General features: G+C 40.1%; 1 protein-coding gene across 8 annotated transcripts in view; it reads right to left on the reverse strand.

The window, feature by feature from the left end:
- Positions 1 to 27,605, reverse strand: part of hdac4 (histone deacetylase 4) — a 461,100-nt gene that overhangs the window by 71,433 nt on the left and 362,062 nt on the right. For all 8 annotated transcript variants that reach the window (XM_048598645.1, XM_048598640.1, XM_048598638.1 and 5 more), the window contains 3 exons: positions 25,170 to 25,433; positions 10,205 to 10,391; positions 5,361 to 5,494 (listed from right to left, as the gene is read on the reverse strand). In XM_048598645.1, coding sequence (XP_048454602.1) covers positions 5,361 to 5,494; positions 10,205 to 10,391; positions 25,170 to 25,433 — 585 coding nt within the window. The remainder of the gene's footprint in view (positions 1 to 5,360; positions 5,495 to 10,204; positions 10,392 to 25,169; positions 25,434 to 27,605) is intronic.

Genomic DNA, 27,605 nt, shown 5'->3' on the forward strand with positions numbered 1-27,605 from the left:
AGTGAATCAGATGTGTTTTTGTGAAAGTTAACAATGGTTTCATGGTTATCAGTAGACTTTTAATTCTAGATCTTTAATGAATTCAAATTTCAGCATCAGCCATAGTGGGGTTCAAACCAGGATCTCTTGAACATTACCTAGGTCTCTGGATTACCAATCCAGTGACAATACCACTATGCCATTATCTCCCTAAAAGTGTCAATGACACGTTGACTGCCATATTCAGTATGTTCCGTTTACCTCAACAAATTGTGCCTGACAACAGTCCTCAGTACACTAGTGTACCGATTCAAGATGATTCGGAATGGAATGTTCAACAGATTATCTCTTCTCCTCATGGCCATCAGTCTAACAGTCTTGCAGAACACGCTGCTCGTACTATAAAATGGATGATTATGTTAACCAACTAGCCAAGGTTTTCAGATAGTTTTCACTAGGTTGCTGTCACTACTAGCTTTCATCTTTGGAAAAACAGATCCCCACTGTTTTTCCTTCTCACCATCCAACCACATGTGCACGATGAATTCGCAGAAAGAAAATGATACAACAGCATTATTAATGGAATGCAGAGTTATCCCATCTTGACCCAGGACATAGCATAAAAGTTTGAGACTTTCTTACAAATACATGTGTTTATGGAAAGATATGACTTTTTTGAGTCCAACTCAGGTCATATGGCATTGTAATGAGCAAAGGTCCAGTTTTCTGAAGAAATAGATGACATATTTGAACTGCATATTACAAATCACCAGTCACAGAAGACAATGACTAGATATCATGCCAGACAACCACCTCACATTTGCAACAAATGATACCATCTGTGACAACAAACAGCACACTGCAAAATAAAGCTAAACACCGTGTGAACGGGAAAAAAGACCATGTTCTGGATGTGTTGGATATCCACAAGGCATTATCTGATTGTTATAGAGACAATATATCTATACACATTTTTCTACATGTTTATCAGAAAAGAGTTCTTATTCTTTAGTAGGAGATGGGCAAAGTGGAAGAATGCTGTATTTTGGTATAGATTTCAGTCCTGACAGGCTTGTACCTTTAAAACAGTTACAAGACATCAAACATGTGATGTTTCTCTAAAAAGGGACCTGCCTCACCTTCAGTTGTTCTCAGTTTTGTGCTTCTTCAGTCAATCAGCAATGTGTCTGTGCAATATCATCAGTAAGCACAGAACCTGACTATGTGTAAGTCTGTGATATTGGAGCTGTGTAAATAGTTAATGCTGTTAATAACTTAAAGACATCTATCCAAATAAGCGCTTGATTCTTTTTGGTGTATGTCACACAGACTAACATATTAAAAAAACACAACGTATATCAATATCTACTCTATTCAGACCCGTCATGATCTTCAGTTTCTACCAAATCTTCTAAGAAGAACTGCCCCAGCTTTGCCAACCAAATCTCTGGTTCCTGGAACAACCCCCTGAATTTTTTCTTTCTAGTTACCCTTTCTAAATGTTCTCAAATCTTATCTGAAGTGAATTGCAGTGCCCAGAACTGGACACACTGTTTCAAGTGAGGCCAAACCAGCATTTTATAAAGATTCACAGTGCCATCCCTACTTTTCAGCTGTATGCCCTTATTTATGAAGTTTAGGAATCCACGTGGTCTTAACCTGCCCTCCTATTTCTGATAATTTGTACTGTCAAATATTTCCAGGTCTCTCTGCTCCTGTTCCCCCTTTGGAATTGTATCCTTTAATATCAATTGCCTATCCTCTTTCTTCCTAATACATAAAATATTTTCTACATTAAATTTTATTTGCCATATGTCTATCTACTCCACCAGCTTCAAGTTTACTATCCTCCTTACAGCTTGCAATATTTCTAAATTCTGTGTCAAAGTAGTAACTAAATTGTTAAGACATTATTAGTTGTATAGTCTGTATATAATTATTTTGATCCCTAATATTATTGACAATTCTGTAACGTAAAGCATATTGAAATGCTCCCTAATGGTGATAGAAATCCACACAAAGAGCAGAACAAATTGGAATAAAGCACATTAAGTTCCATATAATTGTCAACATTAAAATGCCATATACAGAGGCGGTGGATGCTAGCTGTCTATTTCTATGACAATTCCTAACAAAACTATTCACATTTGAAATTGATAATTATGAAATAAACAATCATCACTCCAGTTTCACAAACTCAGCAGCTCAAAGAAGGCCATTAAGCATCCATGTGCTTTTCAGCATAAAATACTCTAGTATTTGGTGAACAGAAATGGAACAGCAGCATGAGACAAATTATAATTCCTACATTTGGTCCATCATTTTTGAAAAAAACTTCTTTGCATTATGAATAAAACTTAAACTTAGGTAAATTTACATAAACTACCATTAACAGATTTCCTACAAGACACCCAAACCAAATATATTCTTCCAAATTAGACCACAGTAACATACACTTATTCCAAGACAAATCTAATGGGCGAGTTAACAAAAGTTTTCTCCGTGTAAGAGAGATAGTAGGAACTGCTGATGCTGGAGAATCTGAGATGACAAGGTGTAGAGCTGGATTAATGCTGCTAATAACTTAAAGACGTCAGAGGAGCCGGAAAGCTGACGTTTCGGGTTGACACCCTTCTTCAGAAATGGGGGAGGGGAAGGGGATTCTGAAATAAATAGGGAGAGAGGGGGAGGCGGATAGAAGATGGATAAAGGAGAAGATAGGTGGAGAGGAGACAGACAGGTCAAAGAGGCGGGGTTGGAGCCAGTAAAGGTGAATGTAGGTGGGGAGTTAGGGAGGGGATAGGTCGGTCCAGAGAGGACGGACAGGTCAAGGGGGCGGGATGAGGTTAGTAGGTAGGAGATGGGGGTGGGGCTTGAGATGGGAGGAATAGTTAGGGAGGCGGGGACCAGCTGGGCTGGTTTTGGGATGTGGTCGGGGTAGGGGAGATTTTGAAGCTTGTGAAGTTCACATTGATACCATTGGGCTGCAGGGTTCCCAAGCGAAATATGAGTTGCTGTTCCTGCAACCTTCGGGTGGCATCATTGTGGCAATGCAGGAGGCCCAGGATGGTCATATTGTCCAAGGAGTGGGAGGGGGAGTTGAAATGGTTCGCAACTGGGAGGTGTAGTTGTTTGTTGTGAACCAAGTGTAGGTGTTCCACAAAGCGGTCCCCAAGCCTCCGCTTGGTTTCCCCGATGTACAGGGGGCCACAACGGGAACAGCGGATACAGTATACCACATTAGCAGATGTGCAGGTGAACATCTGTTTGATGTGGAAGGTCTTCTTGGGGCCTGGGATGGGGATGAGGGAGGTGGTGTGGGGGCAGGTTTGGCACTTCCTGTGGTTGCAGGGAAAAGTGCCGGGGGTGGTGGGGCTGGTGGGGAGTGCGGAGCAGACGAGGGAGTCACGGAGAGACTGGTCCCTCTGGAAAGCAGATAAGGGTGGGGAGGGAAAAATGTCTTGGTAGCAGGGTCAGATTGCAGATGGCGGAAGTGTCGGAGGATGATGCGTTGGATCCGGAGGTTGGTGGGGTGGTATGTGAGGATGAGGGGGATTCTGTTTTGGTTGTTATTGCGGGTAGGAGGTGTGAGGGATGAGTTGCAGGAAATGCGAGAGACACGGTCGAGGGCGTTTTCGACCATTGTGGAGGGGAAGTTGTGGTCCTTGAAAAACGAGGACATCTGGGATGTCCGGGAGTGGAATGCCTCATCTCGGGAGCAGATGTGGCAGAGGCAAAGGAATTGGGAATAGGGGATGGCCTTTTTGCAGGAAGGTGGGTGAGAGGAGGTGTATTCTAGGTAGCTGTGGGAGTCGGTAGGCTTGAAATGGATATCGGTTTCCAGGTGGATGCCAAAGATGGAGACAGAGAGGTCCAGGAAGGAGAGAGAGGTATCAGAGATGGTCCAGGTGAACTTAAGGTTGGGGTGGAAGGTGTTAGTGAAGTGGATGAACTGTTCGAGCTCCTTGTGGAGCACGAGGCGGCGCCAATACAGTCATCGATGTAACGGAGGAAGAAGTGTAACGGGATAGGGCCAGTGTAGCTTTGGAAGAGGGATTGTTCCACGTATCCTACAAAGAGGCAGGCATAGCTTGGGCCCATGCGGGTACCTATGGCCACCCCCTTTGTCTGTAGGAAGTGGGAGGAATTGAAGGAGAAGTTGTTAAGGGTGAGGACGAGTTCAGCTAAGCAGATGAGGGTGTCAGTGGAGGGGGACTGGTCGGGCCTGCAGGACAGGAAGAAGTGGAGGGCCTTTAGGCCATCTGCATGGTAACGATGAGGTGTTGGGGACCAGGGAATTGGAAGTTTTGGAGGAGGTGGAGGGCGTGGGTGGTGTCATGGACGTAGGTGGGGAGTTCCTGGACCAAGGGGGAGAAAATGGAGTCTAGATAACTGGAGATGAGTTCGGTGGGGCAGGAGCAGGCAGAGACAATGGGTCGTCCAGGGCAGTCTGGTTTGTGGATTTTGGGAAGGAGATAGAAACGGGCGGTGCAGGGTTGGGGCTCGATGAGGTTGGAGGCTGTGGGTGGGAGGTCACCTTAAGTGATGAGGTTGTGGATGGTTTGGGAGATGATGTTTTGGTGGTCGGGGGTGGGGTCATGATCAAGGAGGCGGTAGGAGGAGGTGTCAGAGAGCTGGCGTCTGGCCTCGGCGATGTAAAGGTCAATTCGCCATACTACAACTGCTCCTCCCTTGTCCGCGGGTTTTATGGTGAGGTTAGGGTTGGAGCGGAGGGCTGCATGTTCTGTGGGAGAGAGCCTGGAGTGGGTGAGAGGGGTGGAGAGGTTGAGGCGATCGATGCCGCGACGGCAGTTGGAGATGAAGAGGTCGAGGGAGGGTAGGAGGCCTTGGGGTGGTGCCCAGGAGGATGGGGTGTGTTGGAGGCAGGAGAAAGGGTCAGTAGGGGGAGGGTTAGGCTCACAATTAAAGAAGTAAGCGCGGAGGCGGCGGAAAAACTGTAACCGTGAGTTGTATTCGTCGATGTTTGGGTGGAGGGGGACAAAGGTGAGCCCTTTACTGAGGACTGACCGTTCGTCCTCAGTAAGGGGAGGTCTGGGGGGATGGTGAAGACTCGGCAGGGTTGGGTGCTACTGTCTCCTTTGGAGCTGCTGGCTGTGTGGGTGGTGGGCAGAGCGACGTCAGCATCGGTGTGAGTTGTAAGTCTCTGTGTAAGTTGCTTAAAGCTTTAAAACAGTTCACAGGTAATTTGGCTACGGTAAATGTATTAAACTAAACATTTAAGTTAGTCATAAGTTTTGCTTCTGCATCTGCTCAAGGTTGTACTTAGCTGTTTACTAAGTGTAATAACCATCCTGTACTATTCAATAGGGGTAACAACAGTTTGTTTTCATACAGACGTATTTCCTGTCTCTGGAAATTACCTCACATTTGCTGCGTAGGCCTGTCTCTTGGAGTCGGGACCAGATACTCTGGATTCTGCCCGCATGTTCTGGATGGCTGTTTGTATTTCCACAGGTACAGTGATGTTTTAGCATCAGTGTATCATATACAAGACCTGTTACAAGAGTTAAAAGAAAGCAGTCAAGAAACAATATACCAGAAACACGAACAACAAGTGTCAAATGAATATGTTAAAAATGAAACTAAAAGTTACCACAGGGTTTGGGTCTGCAACAAGAAATTGTTATTTGTTAAAATACATGCTTTGTTCAAGAACGACGTTCACAGACTCTCAACATATTTCCTTCGGTTCACTCGTTTTAAGTGTAAATGATCATTAATTAAGGAAGAACTATTACTAATGACAGAACTGTCTATCCACTACCAAGCAAGCAGCCAACTACAGAAAGTGCCATTCTATCTGGTTTACTACAGAAGAACCCTCAGGAAGTGGAAAATCCCTTCAGAGAGTGAGAAGAATCTTAGGACATGTTGATACTAAATCTAAGCATACATATGACTTATACACTGGTCACACCCAGTTTGTTTATAAACTCCAATAGCCCTCATGTAAATAAAAAAGTCTAGTCAGAGTTTAACATAGAATAATCTGAGTTATTTCTCTGGTTATCCACTACATTGATATATGAAATACTATTTCAGTGATATTGGTGCCATTTAAGCTTGAGAAACTGTCTAATGTTTTCTAAATTGTTGGAAAAATATTCTCAGAATCTGTTGCAGAATCCCTGCAACATTCCCAGTTCAGAGTGAATAAATAATAATCTGTATTTATATTTAGGAAATGATTTGCACAAGAAACACTGGGCATCCACAAGAACTCAAATGCATGGACAACTTAGTTGAAAAGGTACGCACCCACAATGCTAAACACATATTATCCTACGTTCATATCAAGTTCAGTAGATTATACTTAGCTATAAACTAGCAACTAGATCAATACTTCTACCACACAAAGCTTCCATCTTAATGAGGAATGATAGTTGAATTATATCATGGGGGAAACTTGCAACAATTAATGAAGGAGGGTCTTTGATGTAAGATTACAGCTCACAGCCAAGGAGATATGATGCACAATTTTAGCTTGAAGTAAGTAATGGGTTTTGAGTGAGTTACAATCTCAACCATCATCTTAGAGAAATGACCACTTCAGGAATGGACCAGAAGATACAGTAGAAAAGTCTAAAGCACACGAAAATCCAAGGACAATTCTACATAGTGTAGGGAACTAGGTCTATCCAGGCAGATGGTGTTTTTTCAGCATTGGAGGAATTTTCACCACTGGATTCAAGATCCAGGAGATGAGTATGGCAAATGATCAAAACAAGACTGACTCTATCTCCACAATGATTTATTGTAGTAGTCTTCTGTTATGAACTCAATTAATGGGAACACTGGATAAGTCAGATCCCAAAGTGAAACCTGGCTCGACAGAGTTTTGTTTTTTGCAATTTGTTAACTGTGGTGGACAGTCACTTGTGAAAATGTTCAATGTTTTTTTCACAAAAGAAAATCAAAGTTTATTACAGACAAAGGAGAAAAAAAACCTATTATATAACAATCATTTGAAGTGATCTTATTACAAATGTCAGAAATAAAGCTTCAAACATTTACTCTTATCAACCTTACAGATACTAAACCTCAGTGAGGGGGCCATCATGTTTCCACTTTAAATCCACTTCATTGTTCGTAGATGCAGATGCGATTAATTTTGTTTCAACGTATTTCTTCACTTACTCGATGCTATTTGTTTAGTTAATGTCTCTTCCTGAGACCCTTAAACAAACTACTAGTACAAGTCTTCCACAGTGTTCTATTTCTGGAACTTATCCTTCACTGACAATAAGCCAGTTGAGACTTCTTGTCTTCAGCCCTGACAGTTTTGGAGACTGCTAAACTGCACTGCTGATCTTACAAGCCTTTTCAGTTTGAAAGACCTCTCTGTCTCTCAAAGAACGCTGTACATTCACTAAACTTCTGGGCCGTTCTGTCTTTCATTCTAAAAAGAAAATTGTTTCTGTCTCCATCTCTGGGTGTCATAGAGGATCTTGTTGCTAGGCAACAGCTCAATTCTTTTTCTCTCTTTATTCTAAAGCACTGAGCTACTCCCTCAAAGGTTCTTTATTTTAAAAGCCTCAATTAAATGCATACAAACAAATTTCTACACAGCCCTCACCACACTCAGAACTCAAATGTAAAACTGAACTAAATCCATGTTTTATTCTTCTTAACAAACACAATATAGAAATACAAATAAATTTAAAACCATATATTCATTTTAAAATTCATGTTTCATCTTCATAATAATAACATATTGTGAACATTCATTACATGTCTTAGTAGTATTGATGAGCAAGACATGGTAAGGACCATGGTAAAGGTAGAAAGGATTTTCCATTTCACAGGTCCTCCCTGCTGTCAAGGAAACAACACATTGAGATTTTTAAGAGCATTTCTATCTAGGTTAGGTGTTTGGGCAATTGCTAATGATGGTGATTGGAGAATATGCAAGAAGCTGCTGTCAGAATGATAGTGTGTTCAGGGACGCTCTTATTAAAAATGTAAATCGTGCTTTGGCCAACACATTCCTTCAGCTCTGAAGAAATCAAGTTTGGTTTGTCTCTGGAAATGTAAAAGCTTGGTCCTTTGCAAGCATAAAAAATCATTATGTCAGAGAAACTCACACATTGAATCCCACTAACATATAATTTCATAGTGATCAAGAAATCCTCAATTATTTAACTCAAGGATTGTTATATCCCTCATTCTGAAGAAGCTATTCAATTTGACAAATTTAGCAACTTGGCCTTTTGGTGCTCTACTTAGCACACGAAGTAGTAGCTTTGGCCTTTAAGTATGCATATTTTAATAATGTTTTCCTAAGAACCAAAACTACATATGTAAGATTTGTCACGCATTTCAACTTCAAGGCTCTGTGTAGTCATGAACCCTTTTCTTTGTTGGCCTTTCTATGGTTCTGCCTATATTCAAAATAATCATTTGCCATAGCTTTCTTCTACAGCACTGGAGGCAGCAGTCCTGTCCAGCACTAATCCAAGAACTTAAATTTCTTCAGAACTGAATGAATGTGTCAGCCAAAGCGTGATGTGTTCTTAATGAAAGTTTCCCTCTTGTGTAGTCTCCTGTCACCGTTGTTGGGGATTGTGCCATTAGCTGTCTAAACTTTTGCCCTTCAAAGAGAGGTTTCCAGGACAGACCTACACAGTTAAAAGCACAGCTACGAATGATAGGGTAAAGGGAGTGGTATGATGCCAAAGTTGGAATGTTCCAGACATATGGAGAGGAAAGGCCTTAGAAGGAATTTAAGCAAGTAGCCCAGGCTAATGTTCTGAGGTCATGAGTTTAAATCCCACCATGGCAGCTGAAGGAACTAAAATTCAACTAATAAATCTGAAATTGAAAGCCAGTCTTTACATTGGTGATCATGAACTATCATCAATTGTTGCAAAAACCCATCTGATATTAAAGAAAGGCTGGATAGGCTAGGACATTTTTCATTAGAGTATAGGAGGTTGAGAGATGACCTTATAGAAGTTTATAAAATCATGTGGGGTATAGATAGGGTTAATGGTAGCTGTCTTTTCCTTAGTATGGGGGATTTCAAGACTAGGGGGCATATTTTTAAGGTGAGAGGAGAGATTTCAAAAAGACATGAGAGGCAAATGTTTTATACAGAAGATAGTTTGTGTGTGGAATGAACTTCCTGAGGAAGCAGTGGATGTGGGCACAGTTACAACATTTAAAAACTAAGTACATGAATAGGAAAGGTTTGGAGAGATATGGGCCAGGAGCAGGCAGGAGGGAGTAGCTTAGTTTGGGATTATGTTCAGCATGGACTGGTTGGACCGAAGCGTCTGTTTCCATGCTGAATGACCCTATGACTCTAATGTTCTTTAGGGAAGGAAATCTGCCATTATTAACTCGTCTGGCCTACATATGATTCCAGACCCACAATGAGGTGGCTGACCCTCAACTACCCTGAAATGGTCTTGCAAGCAATTAAGATGCACAACAAATGCTCACCATTTCAGCAGCACCCACATACCATCAAAGAATAAAACAAATTGAAATCGGAGGCATGGGGAATCAGAAAGCTTATGCAAGTCAGTTAGAGCAGCATTCATTGTTGAGCAGGACTTGGTCTAAGATTGGAAACAGATGGAGAATGGGATGCTGGTCGGGAGAACTTTATCATTTACTGATTCAGTATGATAAAGAATAGGATGAGATTTCAGTTATAGTTCATTTGAGACAGAGGCAGATAATGTAAAGAAGGTATAAGTTGACAGTATTTGTGGGTGCACATGGAATCAGACTTCCGTTCATGGTTGAATAGGCCACAGATACACAGCAGTCTGGTTCAATCTGAGACAATGCTTGAGGTGGAAACTACAGGAGGATATGGAATTTGTTGCAAGGGTTGAAAATAATGGCTTTGATCATCCAATCACTTAACTGCAATGATTATCATCTCGTCCGGGACCTGAAGTTGGACAAGCAATGTGATAACACAGAGGCAGTGAAGAAGGTGGTGGTGGAGAGGTACAGTTGAGAGACGTCACGATTGGACAATATGTAGGTCAAAGTTGTAATTTTGCATAAAAAGGGCATATATTTAATTCCATATATTTTGCTATTAAATAATACGCACATCAAGCATAAACTTTAGTAGTAACTTAGAAATAGAATTCAAAAACTTTGTATTATGAGAAATGATAAAGACCAGGGTATGTAAAATTCACCACTGGCAAGAATTCAGATTTTTGGATTAAAAATTGCTTACCTGTAGTGAACTGAGGTTTACTGGGTGGTTCTTGAACAGAGATAGGAAAGGTAGCAGAAGCAGGTGATGATTGCGCTCGGGAGAGTGGACGGTGCCCGCTGTATGATATTGGGATCCCTGCAGCTTCCATGGATGCTTGATAATTGCGAAGCTGATGAATACGTTGCTGTTCCAGGAGAAGCGCTTGCTGTACCACAAAGAAAAATAATCCAGTTAAATGTTCAAATAAATTAAGTAGGATCTTTCATTACCAGATTTTTTTTTTTTTTTTAAAATCACTCTCATAGATTGAGTCATGCTTTCTTATGACCAGGGGAAGTCTTCATTAGTCATGGTATCTAAGTAAGCTTTTATTACAGGATAACATACAGCAGAACAGGCATTATCCAAGGTCTTCATGGCACCTTCTCCCATCCATTGAAAGGTGCAAGAGAATTACACAATTGGACCTTGTTTTTGACTCACATGACAATTTATTTAACAATGGACAAGTGAACCAAGGTACAAAGCTCAGTCTTTTGAATTCAGTGCCCCATAGTACCCATAGTATCCATAATACCCCAGTGAGCACAAAACACTAGCCTAGCAGTTTTGTGACAGGATTTAACGAAGCAACTAGAACCTAAAACTGGATTAATGCTTTACTTTTGTCACAGGTATCAACACATTACTAGAGTTGTTCTTGTTAATGAAAATTTGGACAGGAATGTGAAAAGTAGCACACCAAAATTTTGAAACAAATATTGATGCTATCTCAATGAGTCAATTTATGCCAAAGAAAAGTCAATTAACCATGCTCCCATTCCCAATGTACACCTCATCTATACGCTGCCCTTCAGTGATAACATTGGGATACTGCATTAGTTTTCACATGGACGCTGGCAATACCCAGCTGAATGCACCACTACCTCTTAATTCCTCCACTGTTGCTAAATTATCTGGTTGTCAATCCAAAATCCAGTATTGGATGAGCAGAAACGTCCTCCAGTTAAGCATTGAAAAGTCTGAAGCCATTTTCTTCAGTACCTACCTCAAACTCCATTCCTTAGCTACTGATTCCTTGGGACACTTCATTATGTTACATTTGCTACCTTGAAGGTCCCACCTTCTCAACCTTGCCTGAGGTGCGGTGAAATCACTATCAGTTATCTCTCTCTAATGAGAAAGCAGCCCTATGGTCCTTTGGGACCTTGGTAACTTTACCTTTACCTTACATTCACTACGTAGATATAACTTACTGTTGCTGTAAATTTTTTTAAAAATCATATATGTTCACAACCATGAACATCCTACCTTCTCAAACTCATCCGAAATTCAACTGAAATCAGAAAAACTGGACTGAACTTTTGCGTGTGAAGAATCACCATTGTTAATGTACATGGAGACACATTCTAATGTAGTCTCCATGTTTAAATACATCATGTAATGTGATGCAGAGCCACACATTAAGAATGTATCTGCTTTGATTCATGATAACTGTTTAATTTGCTGTTCTCAGTTGTAGCAGTAACAGAATAGTATAATTGCCTTCATCATCACTATGTCAGAGAGTAAGGGAAAAAAAAAACGTGCCTGGGCCTAATTGCTATTCAGTCACTCACTAGAATGCATGTCGAACAACTTAGAACTAGATTTCATTGTCACATGTACTCAAGTACAGGGATACAGGAGTACAATGTTGTCAATCCTGGCACAAAATCTTAGGTACAAAGTAGAAAAATAAGCAAATACAGTTAGAAGTTCAACATTAAAATCCTTCTTAGTATAAAGTAGAAAAATAAAGAAATAAAATTAGAAGTACAACATTGCAATCCTTCTTAAGTGCTTAACCATGCTTGGCTTGCACACCCCACCAGGATTCGATCTCCTCTGTGCTGGGCTCGATATCGTCGGCACTGGGCCTGATCTCCCTGTGCTCATCGCCACCGTGGATGCTGGGAGGCATCGAGCTGGCTGCTCTTGCCGCTGCTGCAGATGCTGGGGGGCCTCTATTGCTGCCGTGCTGGGCTCAATCTCCCATGGTCTGGGCTCACTCTCTTCCATGTTGGGCTCACATTGTAGCCCGCCCCCACACTGCTCACTCTCCTCTGCATTGGGCTTGCTCTGTAGTTCTCTCCCACTCTGGCTCACTCTCCTCTGTATTGGGCTCACTCTCTCCCCCGTGCTGGCTCGATTGCTTCACACAAGGTAAGTAGGTGTCGAATGAGGAGAATGTTTGAATTTGGCAGTGATGACCCATACTTTGAAGTAATGGCCTGGCAATATTAACTATTTAGATTCATATCAAGAACAGTCATTGGGCTACATTCATAGAAACTGACGCTCTGCTCCAACTAGCCCAACGTTGACCAAGTATCCCAAACTAAACCAGCCCCACTTGCCTGCATATGGCCTATATCCCTCTAAACCTTTCCTATTCATGTACCTGTCCAAATGTCTTTTAAATGTTGCAACTGTACCTGCATCTACTACTTCCTCTGACACTTCATTCCACATTCGAACCACCCTGTATGTGGAAAAAGTTGCCCCTCAGGTCCCTTTTAAATCTTTCTCCTCTCACATTAAAAATTTGCCCCCTAGTTTTGAACACCCCCACCCTATGGAAAAGACTTTTGTTATTCACCTTATCTATGCCTCTCATGATTTTTATAAACTTACATAAAGTCACCTCTCAAACTCCTGTGAAAAAAGTCCCAGCCTATCCAGCCTCTCTTTAAAACTCAAACCCTTCAGTCCCGTCAATAAATATTTTCGGAGTCCTCTCAAATTTGGGTAGGCATTCAATTTGATTTTTTTTTAAATCACAAGGAAAACAGGGTGGAGTATAAAAATTGTGAATAAATGTAATGGACCATACTAATGGTTGAATGACATCATATGGCTTGGAATGCATAAAGACTGGATTCTGAGTTCAACCTTTGGTCCATACTGAAATAGTTGCTTTCAGTTGGCACAGTAATTCACTACACCAGCCACAATGTCTGAGGGATAAAGTGCCATGATTCTCACTCTCACACTGAGTGACCCTTTTGGAAACTGCTATTTTGTGTGAGGACAAATTCAGACTCATCAGATTCCTACCCCCTCACTGCTTCCATGAAACAACACTCAAAGCACATTGTTGTCAAACTATTCAATGTTTCACACAGCCATCTAGGTGAGACATTAAACATGGATTGTACTGATGAAATAATATTTTGTCATGATAGGTCGAGAAGGGATCACATTGAAGCTACACATGATACTAGGTATCTGCTGACGAAGAGTGATGGGAAATTTCATTAAAATATAAGTGAAATATTAAAATAATCTGTTTAGAATGCTGATGGATATGTGTGCAATGTAGATATGTGTTTGCTGAATTTATTTTTGTTAGATCTATACCATGATGCTGATCCATCAATACCGAGAATTCCAAATGCAGAAATCCACAAGTAATTCAATTATTATTTATAAGCAGTTAATGTGGAATTGTACTTCTGTGCGTATTCTGTCAGATTTGTTTGTGTACTGTTAGTATTCCTATACTTAGAATGTGGATGAAGATGAATCAACCTTACATTACATTTGAATTCTCCTGTAGGGGGCAGGATTGAGACAATATGAAGCAATGCTGGCAGGTTAAAAAAAACAATATTTGATGGGAAGCCTGAACAAAACTTTGAATAAAATTTAATAAAAGCAGGAACATAACCAAGACAAGTGATCTGTGTAAATCTGTATCTGAAACTTCATGCTCAAGGAACACAACAATGGACATTCAGCCCTTCAAGTCATATATCTTCTTTGCAGCTTTAATAAACAACTTTCAAGAGCCAGCAAAATTTTGAAATTGAAAATTATCAATTTAGTGTTTACCTTCCCTCATTAAGGTTCTTGACTGTAAGGACCTGCCTGTGATGTAATCCTGAGGCAGTTCCTCAGTCACAGTCCTAATTAGAAAATTTTAAATCTATATTTTTAAAGCACACCATCAATTCATTCTTTGCACCATATTAATTCTTAAATGGCTTAAGTATACAAACCCAATTGCTTTCCTCTTCATAATCCAATTCAAGGTAAATGTACATTTTATATAAAAAAAATCTGTCTTCACTTTAAATGCTTCAAACGTTGCCTGTCGATCTGTGCTGAGAACCTAAAGAAAACACCTGCTGAGCCTTTGAAGTAGACAGATTAATGGTCGTCTCCTGCATGCTTTGAACTGTGCATGGAGCAATTTGTAATCTAGCTGAACAGTGCTGCTCATCAGAGATAAAACAGACCTTTCCATTCCAGGGTTGAAGTCATGGTTTAGCTAGTTGCAGTTTAAAGAAAGGTCTTACCTTAACCAACATTTAGAAACAATTAAGTAAGAACTATACTGAAGTGTTACTACTCAAGATAATAACCAAGATCTTACACCCTTAAAACTCAGACGTGAACTGAGGGAAGTTTATTGTAAGTAGGATACCTCAGCTGTGTTGAAGAACACCAACATTTTAGATTATCAAAATGAAACATGCACATTAATTCCCTCCATTTTCAAACTCATTGATAAATATTCATTTTCAACAGCCCTTTGAATAAAAACTATTCGGAGATTTCTAGAGTCATTTTTAATCTATAAATTGTAATACAAAAAGGAGTGCAACGCTATAAGGCAAGACATATGGTGATAGTTTCTCCATGCACCCTCCATATAGTAACACGCAGATTTGGAGCTTTTTGCACCATCTAAGAGTTTAACAGTAACTGAATTCCAAAACATTGGAAATATTAAGTCAAAGTTATAATGTACTGTCAGCTAATTAAATCAAAAATAATAAAACTTTAGAAGATCCATTTCAACAATTTCAAATTTGTTATCACTATGTTAATTGAGAAAGTAGTCCATCTAAAAGCCTTTGATGTTCTTTCTTACTTTTCCTAAAATGAAGTGACTAGCAGTAGCAAAATAATATTCTCTGCATTAAATAGTCTTGACCTGCAAGAACAACAGTCTCTTGTAATTTAAACATGCATTTCTTTCCTTTCTTTGGCATTCTGAAATTCTATCCTGTTCCCTCTTACTCTCACAAAAGCTCCTTTTTTATTTCTTTGTACCTCAGGAAAAGGACTTGACAGACCTATCAAAGCTTCAAGACTTCTATTAAGAGACAGTTTTGTTTTCTGTACAAATTAATGACATCACCAACAAAGCAGCCATGAGAGTTCTTTCCTCCTAGACGTTATCACTGGTACAGGATAACCCCCAATGGTTAAGACCATTACCTGACTCTAGTGAATCCTATGGAATAAAGTTAATTTTAACTTTTTCAACTACATCATAAGCATAGGCTTCTCCACCAGCAAGTCTAATCTAGAGAATTCAGCTGGTGTCAATTCTGCTAAACACAGAATTTGCTAAAAATGTTACAAACATATCAGAAGTCCCCTATTAGTTAAGGTAACCATCTAGGTCTCAGTAAAGTTAACCAGAGTCCTTTCAGGTAACCAGGAAGCACTACCTCTCTGTCAAGTTAGTATTGATGTCCCAAATGTTTACATGCAGTTGTATTTCCATGCTTCGGCACATTTAGACTGGGTTAACCCCTTGTGGAATTTAAATACAGTACGATACCGTGTACTTTCCTTATTGGCTACATGCATAAGCTTTTGGGTGCTGACACGTCACTAGAAATGCAGTGTTCCTACGAATCTGCTTACAGACAGACGTCCTGGCTAGGTATCTCTCATGGGCATGCAACAGAAAACAAGATGCCACAAGAGACCTAATTTGAAAGGAATACTATTTCTCCATACAAACACAATCTGAAATCCCTGCAGAATCCAACTGCAAAAGATTCTTCTGGTACCTTCTGCGACCATTCAGCTGGTATCAACAAAATGCACAACATTAGTCTCAAGGTACCATACTTAATTTTAGAGGAAAAACTCTACTAGCATAAGCAAGGATCTGAGTAATGTTAAAGATGATAACATACACAAATTTTGAACATCACGGGTGATACAGTACATAATTCTTCAAATTACACAGTCTAAATGAAAATGGTTATGGCTGTGGATGTCCCAGCACATCACTGTCAGAGTTCCTCAGAGTGATGTCACTGGTCCATCCATTTCCTGCTTTTTACTGATGACCTTTCCTCAATAATAAAGTTAGAATTGGGTACCTTTGTTTTTGATGCAGTGTTGAGTCCCATTCACAGTTTCTGAGATTGTGAAGTAGCCTTTGCTTGCATGTAGCAAGATGTAGACAATATTCAGGTTTGATCTAATAACTGACAAGTACTTTTGCATTATGAAAATACTGAGTAATGAGCGTCTCCAAAAATAAAAAAAAAATCAAACTGCTACAATTGATCAGAAACTTAACCAGGTCACTTACATGAATATTATGGTTCAAAGAACAGGTCAGAGGCTAGGAAGTCTGCGGCAGTAACTCACCGCCTGAATCCACAAATCCTGTCTGCCATTTACAAATTTACAAGGTACAAGTCTAAATTATAATGAGATACCACTGACTTAACTGGAGGGTCAGCTCCTTAAACACTCAAGAGGTTTGAGAGGATTCAGGACAAAGCAGTGCACTTCAGTGGCAGCCTATCTACGACACTGAACATTCAGTGTTTTCTTAAGTGGGCACTAACTGTAACATAGGAGATCCACAAGATACTGCAGCAACATGGACAAGGTTCCTATATCAATACCTTCCAAATCTGCAAAATCTACCACCTTCAAGAACACTACCATCACCTTCAAGTTCCTTTTCTAGTCTTACACCAATCTGACTCAGGAATATACTATCCTTCTTTACTGTTGTGGAGTCAATATCCTGGAACTCCTTTCCTAACATCGCTGTTGTGTACCTACATGACAAGGACTGAACGTGGTTCATGAAAGTGACTTAACACCGCCTTGTCAAGGGCAATTATGTATAGGCAATCAATTCTGGCCTTGCTAGTGATTGCCACATCCCACAAATGAATATATAAAATGTATTCCTGAACACTATGAGTAATTTAGCATGGCCAATCTACCTAACTTGCAAATCTTTGGACTGTGGGAGGAAACCAGAGCATCCAGAGGAAACCCATGCAGACACGGGGAGAACATGCAAACTCCACACAGACAGTCGCCTGAGGGTGGAATCGAACCTGAGTCCCTGGTGTTGTGGCAGCAGTGCTAACCACTGAGCCATTGTGCTGCCCACTTCTTGAGTATTTTTAGAGCTGCACTCATCCAGACAAATAGGGAGTGTTGTATCATTCTCTTCACTTGTGCTGAAGGATGTGAGCTACAGTAGCCTCTGACTTGCTCTTCTAGCCAAGTGGCTAATCGAGTTCAGCTCTGGTCAATGTTAACCCGTAGGAATTTGACAGTGGGGGATTCAGTGATGGTTTAGCATTAAAGTCAAGGGATGATGGCTGGATTGCCTCTTATTGGAGATGGTTATTGCTTGGCATTTATGTGGCATGAGTGTTGCTAGCTACTGTTTAGCCCAAGCCTGGATGTCGTCTAGGTCTTGCTGTATTTGGACACGGACTACTTCAGTATTTGAAGAGTTGCAAATGGTGATCATCGTCCCATCATCAGTGAACATCCCCGCTGCTGACTTATTGATGGAGGGAAGATCATTGATGAAGCAGCTGAAGATAGTTGGGCCTAAGACACTATCCTGCAGAGATGTCCTGGGACTGAGATGACTGACCTCCAACAGACATAACCACCTTCCTTTGTGCCAGTTATGAGTTCAACCAGCACAGAGTTTTCATCTGATTCCAATCACCTCCAGGTTTGCTAAAGGTCCTTGACACTCAGACAAATGCAGCTTTGATGTCAACGGCAATCACTCTCATCCCACCTCTGCAATTCCGTTCTATGGTCCATGTTTGAACCAAGGTGGTAATGAGATCAGGAGCCAAGTGACCCTGGTAGAAACTAAACTGGGAATCAGTGAGCAGGTTATTGCCAAACAGGTGCGGCTTGACAGAACTTTGGTGACATCTTCCATCACTTGACTGATGATTGAGAGTAGGCTGATGGGGTGGTAAATTGCTGGGTTAGATTTGTTCTGCTTTTTGTATACAGCACATATCTGGGCAATTTTCAAGAAGTCATCGAGTAGAAATCAGTGTTGTAGCTATACTGGAACAACTTGGGTAGGGGTGTGGCAAGTTCTGGAGCACAGATCTTTAGTACTATTGGCGGAACGTTGTCAGGCCCATAGTCTTTGCTGCGTCCAGTCCTCCAACTGTTTCTTGATATTATGTGGAGTGAATGGAATTGGTGGAAGACTGGCATTTGTGACATTGGGGACCTCAGGAGAAGGCCGAGATGGATCACCCACTCAGCACTTCTAGTTGAAGACTGTTGCAAATGCTTCAGCCTTACGTTTTACACTGAGGTGCTGAGTTTCCTCATCATGGAGGATTGGGATATTTGTACAGCCAACTCCACGGAATTGTTTCATTATTTAATACCACTCATGCCTGGATGTGGCTGGACTGCAGAACTTGGATGTGATCCATTGGCTGTGGGATTGTTTAGTCTATCACTTGCTGCTTATGCGGTTTGACAGGTGTGGCTTCACCGGGTTGACATCTCCTTCTTAGGTATCCCTGGTGTTGCTCCTGGTATGACTTTCTGTACTCTCCATTGAATCGGGCTTGATTCCCTGGCTTGGTGGTAATAGTAGACGGGGGTTGTGTCAGGCCATGAGGATGCAGATTGTGAGTATGATTTTTCGGCTGCTGATGGCCCTCAGTGCCTCATGGATGCCCAGCCTGGAATTGCTAGATCTGTTCGAAGTCTGTCCCATTTAGCTCAGTGATAATGCCACACATGATGTAAGGTGTTATCAATGTGGAGGTGGAACTTTGTTTCCGCAAGGACTGTGCAGTGGTCACTCTTTACCAACACTGTCATGGACAGATGGATCTGCCACAGGCAGATTGGTGAAGATGAAGTCAAACATCCTTTATCTTGTTGGTTCCGTCATCGCCTGCCGCAGACTCGGTCTAGCAGCAACATACTTTAGAACTCAACCAGCATGACCAGCAGTGCACAAAAATATTTTTCTGACAAAATGTTTTGAATTTCAGAGTGATTATTTATCGCTACTAACTAGAACTCAAAGTTTACAAAGAATATTAACCTGCTTATAAATGCAATTCTGGCAAAAAGTGTCAGGGATATATTTTTAAAACATGTTTGTTACCCAATAAACAAACTTTGTGGATCAGCGCATCATCTCTTATACAACGAAAATAAATCACTGCATAATTACCAGCATCTTCCATTAAAATAAATTGCTAACTATGCAAATAATGTTTCTTCCAGTGCTAAATGTAGCGACAACATTATTTATGAGCACATTTAACACATACACAAAATCTGCCCCCATCACAGCTTCACTAAGTCTGTGGCAGTGAGGGATAGATGCACAGACTGCCCCAAATAACAAACATTACTAAGGCCCTCTCCTACACATTCAATAGTACACTTCAAATAAAGATAAATGTGTCCTATAATGTTCCAAAAGCATTAACATGCACTATTAAACACATTAAAGTGTTTAAAAAAATTATACCAGCAAATAAAACAATATAAAAAAATCATAAATATGTCTTTATTGGAGTTAATACTGAGAAAGAAGAGATGTGAAGCAATTAAGTAGTAATGGCGAGTATGGTGCACTAATGATGATTGTGCTGTTGTGCAGATAATGGCAAGGCAAACAAATCTGCGGGCTTTGTGGCTGGCATGGCTTTTGTAAAGAATATCATTATGGGGAGCTATGTGAAATAACTCCACAGATGTAGGTATCCTGTCACCAAATCACCCTTTATTTACACATGGAGAGTCCTTGACACTGATCCAGTTCCCTCAATATCAGCTCGAAAAGTGAGCAGAACCTCTGACACTCCTGTTTATATCTGTCAGCCAGGGTTCCCTGATTGGACCAAATTAACAGGGCAAATCAAGGTATTCATATTCTGTGAGGTCCAGCGGGCTGACCTCGTTACAATCACCATATAATATATCTTCTTATTTAATTCCTTATAATGTTTTGCATATGGAGTCAAAACATTTTTACGGCCCTTTGATTCAAATGCTACACTTGAAACAAACCGTAGGTAAACAATAAATCCATCATTGTTTTGATATTCTTGTGGCTTGCACCACACTTCCAAGCATCCAGACTGGGATTTCAACCTCTTTCTTGTCTTCACGTGAGTCCGCAGACTCAGCTCCTACCAATTCTTCCAAATCTTCTGTTGTCAACTCTTTTTCTTTCCCTTAATGCTGTATATTCTACTGCAGCATATGCTGTAGCACACACCTTCATGTAGAAAAGCTTAACATATTGCATTAATCATTCAGCTGTGATCATACTTGACTATTCAAAGCATTAGGGATGAATGCAACAAAAACCACCTGACATATCCATCTACAGGCACTGGTAATTCTACTGAAGTAATAAAAGCACCAAGTTTATCGAAAGGAATTTACACATATAATCCAAACTCACATTTCAAGTTCACGCATGTTTCAATAATAACAATTAGTCTTGCAAGTTTCTCCAAATATTTGTTTTCCCTCTGCAGCAAAGAGGGGTTTTTCAAGTCAATTTCACATGCTCTTGTAGTAGATAAATGCCACTTATTATAACATAAACTGACCTATTACAGATGCAATATTTAAATGGAATACCAGGACAACATAGTAGCTGTGACTTACTGGGGTTGCTCTTTTTGGAGGTAAAAATGTTTGAGAGAGATTTGGTATATATTTAGAAGATGATGATAGATTTATAAAAGATAAACAAAGAAAAGTTGGTCCAAATAGCCAAAAGAGTAGCAAACACAGGTTTGTGCAAGGGGTTTTGTGCAAGAGATGCAAGGGGGATGTGAGGAAGAGCTTTTGTCTTTTTACTGTGAGTGATAATGACCTGAAACTTACTGCCTACAAGTACAGTGGAAGTGAAGACTAAGAATAATTACAAAAAGAAACAAGGTGGACAGTTGAAGGGAAGGACCTTGCAGGCCTATGGGGAATGGGGAGATAGGGTTCCTTTACAAACAGCCAGCATGGACTCGATGAGTCATGAGGAGTAATACAGCATGGAAACAGGCCCTTCAGCCCAAACTGATCCATGCTGCCCACTCCGCTAGTTCCAACTGCCTGCATTTGGTCCATATCCCTCTTAAACCCTTCTCATCCATGTGCCTATCCAAATGTTTTTTAAATGTTGCTATTGTATCTGCCTCAACTACTTTCTCCGGCAGTCCATTCCATATATGCACCACTCTCTGCGTGAAGAAGTTACCCCTCCGGTCGTTCTTAAATCTTTCCCCTCTCATCTTAAACCTATGCCCTCTAATTTGCAATTCCCCATCCCTGGAGAAAAAAACTATACGGATGAGCTCAATGGCATCCTTCTGTACTGTGATGATGTTATGACATAGACCTGCCAGAATCACTGAAGAACAACCAAGACCAGGCAAAACCTTGGAATTAAAACTTGAAGCTTCAAGTCTGAATGGTTTGAGCTACACAACACCAGGAGGAACGTTTACTCCTTCAGATATTAGCAGTCAGGAGTACTTCAACGTTTATTTATTAAGTAACAGAAGAGAAATAGTAAAAAAAATTGTGCAGTGTTTGGCAGAAATGACTTGCCAAAATTGTTAATTTTACTGAAAACTCATAGCTGGTTAGAAAGTCCAGAGTTGGAGCATCTTTAAGATTATGTGACAGAGGACTGCTCTCATGCACCATATATACTTTCTCCATCTCCTTTTGAACAGTTACTGACTCCTATGTCTCTCAGGAATCATAGGAACAAATATTTTGATGCAAATAAATTATCCACTCAACAAAATCTAACTGCAGATTCAAAACAGCTACATTTTTAAACTGCACCTTTAGTTGGAGAACAGCATTAATGTGCTCAATTTAGACAATCCACTAGGCAAAAATAGAGGTAAAGAGATTTAAGCTACTGCAAAATAAATACCTGGTGTCTATATAGAGATTTAAAGTCATCACCTATGTTTATACATATCAGAATGCTCAGAATAAATTGTTCAAAGTACTGCATTCATGTATCTGGATGTAAATTTACAAAGAGTTTGTAAAGACTGTGTAGCCAGTAAAAGTCACATTGTAGCTTTCAAACAATAAACAGTGTTGTTGTTCAACACATTACAAAATTGTACATGGTAAAGACTGCAGCTACTGAGTGGTGGCAGTGGAGGGAGTGAATGTTTGCGGATGTGGTGTCTATTGTGCTTTATCTTGGATAGTTTCAGGATAATTGAGGGCTGTTGGAGCTGAAATCATTTAGGCAAATGGGGAGTCAGGAGGTTACTGACTGCAGGATTTCTAGCCTCTGGCCTATTCTTGTAGCCACAGTACTCATATGGCTAGTGCAGTTCAGTATTTTGTCAATGGTAAATCCTTGGGTGTTGATAGCAAGAGATTTAGAGATTCTAATGCCATTGAATATCAAGGGATGATGGTTAAATTTTCTCCTGTTGGAGATAGTCACTTGCCAGCCAAAGCATGAATGTTTCCCTGCATTTGGATCATGGACTGCTTCAGTATTTGAGGAGTTGCGAATGATGCAGGACATTTTGCAATCATCGACTAACATTCCACTTCTGACCTGACGATGGAAGAAAAGTCATTGATGAAGAGGCTAAATATGGTTGGGTGTGGACACTACCCCGAGGAACTTCTATAGAGATGTCCTGGAGCTGAGAATACTGACCTCCAACAACCATAATCATCTTCTTTTGGGTCAACTATGTCTCTAACCAGTGGAGAATTTCCCATGACTCCAGTTTTACTAGGTCTCCTTGATGCTACCCTCAGACAAATATGGTCCTGATGTCAAGAATAGCCATCTTCACATTCTATCCCTGAAACCTGGGAGTGGGAGATTTGGGGGCCAGTCTGAAATAACATCCAAAGAGAATACCTAATCCTTCATTTGCTGATTTTCAATGGCGACAATGGAGAGATCAGATGGAAAGTTCCATGAACAATTACTGGACTCACGATCAGGTAGTACCATACATTAGCTCTGACTCTCTGAATCTGAATCACACAAAAATTAATTACTTGGAACAAGATTCTCTGGGTTATTTGGAAGGCAGCTAGACATTATAGAAAGGAGACAGAAGGCTTTTCAGGAATGATAAGCTCAATGGGCTAAGTAACCTTCTTCATCATTATTTGTACCTTGGTAAATGGCACTACTTTAAAATCCAAAGTTATCAGGTTTCTCAAAATAGTTAACAATTTGCTTGTGCACAATAGAGCATAGATTACGTCAGAAGTTAAATACAAGTCAGGTCTATATTCCATTTTGTTATCCAAGCCAATCTTGCAAAGCCTCAAACAAATTATGCAGAATTACTAACACAAAAAAAATCACTGTTTTTAGATTTCCATGCAACATGATATTTTTCCAAAATGGAGTCATAATGTGAGAATAATTATGTTTTATGAAACATGACAGGAATAAACGTAATCCATCTTTTGACTAATGACATTTTATTTGTTGTTTGCTTACACATATTTCTATCAAAGTTTAATCATTCTAGAACACAGCTTTCCAATAACCAAGATTACTGCTTTCAAACTGACACTGATTGTTCTGTTATATGTCCTGGCACAAGACTGGAGTCAGATTTTACTCTGTATGTCAGTGAACCTGGATCATAACCTTTGGGTACTGAGATTTCTGTTTGTGTGAACTGCAGCCAACCCGTGACAACCAGCTGAATTAAAGAAACACATGAGACCAAGATGTGTTTACCTTTGGCAAAGACCACACACACTTCATGGTCCACAGTATTTATTTGTTCTTTTGAATACAAGTGAAAAGAATATTACATGGCTGCCTATACCTAAGGGAAGAAAGTAACATTCTTCCCATTTACAATTTTAAAAATCGAGCAAGATAGCAGAAAAAGTAATCAAACAAGTCAGTAACTACCAATACACTTATAAGTTGTATTTGTGCGATTGTATTATAAATATTAAATTACTGTGAAAATCTGAAGTATGTTGGAATAAATATAGATTTTAACTTTTAGTGGGAAACCAGCAAAAGTAAATGGCATTCCTGCCCAGCAACTTACGTCAAAGCTGGCAGGTTCAACAACGTGCCAGTCAACTCCTTGCCCATGCTGGACAGAAAACTAAGATACACAAGGAAATTTGGAATGCTCACTGTTGTCAAGGTGCAACTTGGACAGCAACCTTTGACAATTGGACATGCCCAGTTAAACTCAGGAATCATAAAGCTATTGCACAAGTTCTGCTGTTCTTAGTATCTCATCAATATTGTTGGAATTCAAACACATGAAGGACATGAAGTTACGGTACTTACCCATTAAGTAACATTCAGAACACACCAGAAGGTATTAGGATTTAAGTAATTTTTAAGCATCATGCTCGTTTTTATTAAATGCCAAGTCTAATTTTGAAAATTAAGTTTTAAAAGTGTGCAGTCTCATTCCTTCAGACTTCAATTACTGTCAGAAATTTAAAATAGTCTTCCTTTTTAAAAATCTTAGTCCCATCTCTATTTCCTTTTATGTAGATGATCTTATACTGAATGGAGTATTCTAACTGAACAGTACCATGTTGTTGTGCTGCAAGATGCAGTGCAAAAGCCCACTGACAAGTAGAAGTGCAATAAATGGAGAATAACATCTATTCATTGCTGATGCAAAATTTGGACATTTCATTTGCAGATAAACAAAAGACATTAACCTGAAAACAGGATCAGCTGGAAGTTCTATAATGGGTTTAATTTTAAGCAAATTATAAAAAAGTTACCTTGAGAGTTATCTACTTCTGCATTCTTACTATATACTTCCACATGACTCATTAAAGGTAGCTGAATTTTTAACAAGTCACCGATGTAATACAAATATTTATAATCAATCAAACACACAAATACCTGTCTGAAGAGTAGTTCCTGCTGTTGCTCTGCCTGCCTCTTTCTTTGCTCCAGCTGCTCTCGTTGCTCTTCCTCTTCCTCATCACTTTCAATTGGCTCTTGTTTTACCTGTACCACCTTGTTCATAGCTGTAGACTCATTCTGATTGACATTTCTGTCAGAGTATGGTTCTTCTGGCATGGCCTGATGTTCTCGGAGCTCCTCTTCTGTTTCTTCAGGGTGACTTTCATGTTGCCTTGGCTGCTCGCTAGGCTTTGGCATCAACTGTTAAATAATGGGAAAGAGTTATTAAATAATTAATTAAATCACAGACAAGTTTATTGCAACTGTATACTTCTACTTCAGAGCTCATCTTTAAATTTTTCAGGTCTGAAAAATATTAGATTTTTACATTGTGTCAATAATTTCATAATACTGTGAAATTTTATCTTCTTTAAAGAATTGCAGATTATTTTACAATAAACTTGCAGTGACACCGTAATAACTATTAAACTTTAGTTGTCACGTTACACCTTTTCTGTGTATTATGAAGCAATTTAATTCTAAAAACCAACATAACAAGTCAACTCAAAAATGCTGAAGAAACTCAGTAGGGTCTAGCGGTATCTGTGGAGAGAGAAATAGAGTTAATGTTTTGAATCCAATATGATTCTTCTTCAGGGGGTCATCTTTCAGATGTGATGTTAAATCAAGTAATTGAGTAACAATCTTCGAGCTACTATTTCACAGAACAGCAACTTATTCATTCCTAAACCAATATCACTAAAATAGATTACCTACCTGGTCATTATCACATTGCTTTATGTCAGCATAAATTCACTGCCATGTTCCCTGCATTGCAATGGTGACTATATTTCAAAGTTAATTAATTGGCCGTGAGATATTTCATAATGCCTGGTGGTCATGAAAGGCACCATATAAATGCAAATGTTTCATTTCTTTACCACTATAAGTGATATAAATGGGGGGAAAGATGGGGCATTTTATAAACTATGTAAATGTAAGTTGAGTAAGCACACAAAAAATGCCCAAGTTAAATAAGCATTCTCCAAATGAATGAAAAAGACAACTGAATTAGGAATAAATTCAAAGTTTACACTGGAATGAATGGAAGGAGGTCTGGACGTGAGAATAGCTCAGAGGAGAGAGTAGAATCGTAAAATGTGTGCAGATAAATACGGTTGGGATAAAGATGAAAATAGGGTTAAGGTGGGTAAATGAAGTTGAGATACATGTCAACCATCAACAAAAGATCACAGCAGGCCTGAAGGCTGAATAGCCTTTTCAGACATTTAAAAGTTCCACACATCATTAAAAAGTTTCTCCTGTAAGACATTTAAATACTTTGATATGCAACTAAGCAGTGTTGAACTTGTCAGGGAATACTTCTCAAGTGAAACTGACAGGCTGGGAAATAGTTTGATTGGTAAAACTGAAGAGGTGCAGCTATAGCCCGGTGAACCTGCTACTGATGGCACTCCTTTTCTGAGCAAACTTGACAGGATCAACATAGCAGATACTCATACAGCTCTACCTTGAATCTCGAATGAAGAGCTGGTGAAACACCTGTACCATGTGCCTTTTCCTCAGCCAAAGTGCTATTCCACGAGAGGGGGAATGCACAGGGATTCAGCTTCAAGGGAATAAAATCTTCAACATATGTAGAGGATGAGTTCTCTCAATGTGTCTGAGGAGCTTCTTGTTTTCAAGGTGAGTCATTGCTGAAATATGGAGCAAGCCTCTTTTTCAAAAGACCAAAGTAAACATTGGCCATCAAGGTGTCTACCACTAGTGTGCTACCCTTCTCCAGGCTTTTTCACAAGGTTATGTGCCATTTTGTCCTGGACGGAGACAAGGGAGCAGGTTATAAACATCAGTAATGGTTTGTGAAATAGAAAGAACGACAACACTTGTCAGGCATTAATGTGAGCAAAAGGATTAGACAGAGTCTGAATGTTGGCTGTTCAAATAGGAATGTGGGGTACCTGGACAGAGAGGAATCAGTGGAACTTTAAAGTGTGTCAGAAATAGTAGGAACTGCAGACGCTGGAGAATCCGAGACAACAAGGTGCAGGGCTGGATGAACACAGCAGGCCAAGCAGCATCATAGGAGCAAAAAGGCTGATGTTTCAGGCCGAGACCCTTCATCAGAAATGGGGGAGGGGAAGGGGGTTCTGAAATAAATAGGGAGAGAGGGGGAGGCGGATAGAAGATGGATAGAGGAGAAGATAGGTGAAGAGGAAACAGACAGGTCGAAGAGGCGGGGATGGAGCCAGTAAAGGTGAGTGTAGGTGGGGAGGGGATAGGTCAGTCCAGGGAGGACAGACAGGTCAAGGGGGCAGGAGGAGGTTGGTAGGTAGGAGATGGGGGTGCGGCTTGAGGTGGGAGAAGGGGATAGGTGGGAGGAAGAACAGGTTAGGGAGGCAGGGATGAGCT

The sequence above is a fragment of the Rhincodon typus genome, chromosome 7 (genome assembly GCF_021869965.1).
Source record: "Rhincodon typus isolate 14 chromosome 7, sRhiTyp1.1, whole genome shotgun sequence".
NCBI lineage: Eukaryota > Metazoa > Chordata > Chondrichthyes > Orectolobiformes > Rhincodontidae > Rhincodon > Rhincodon typus.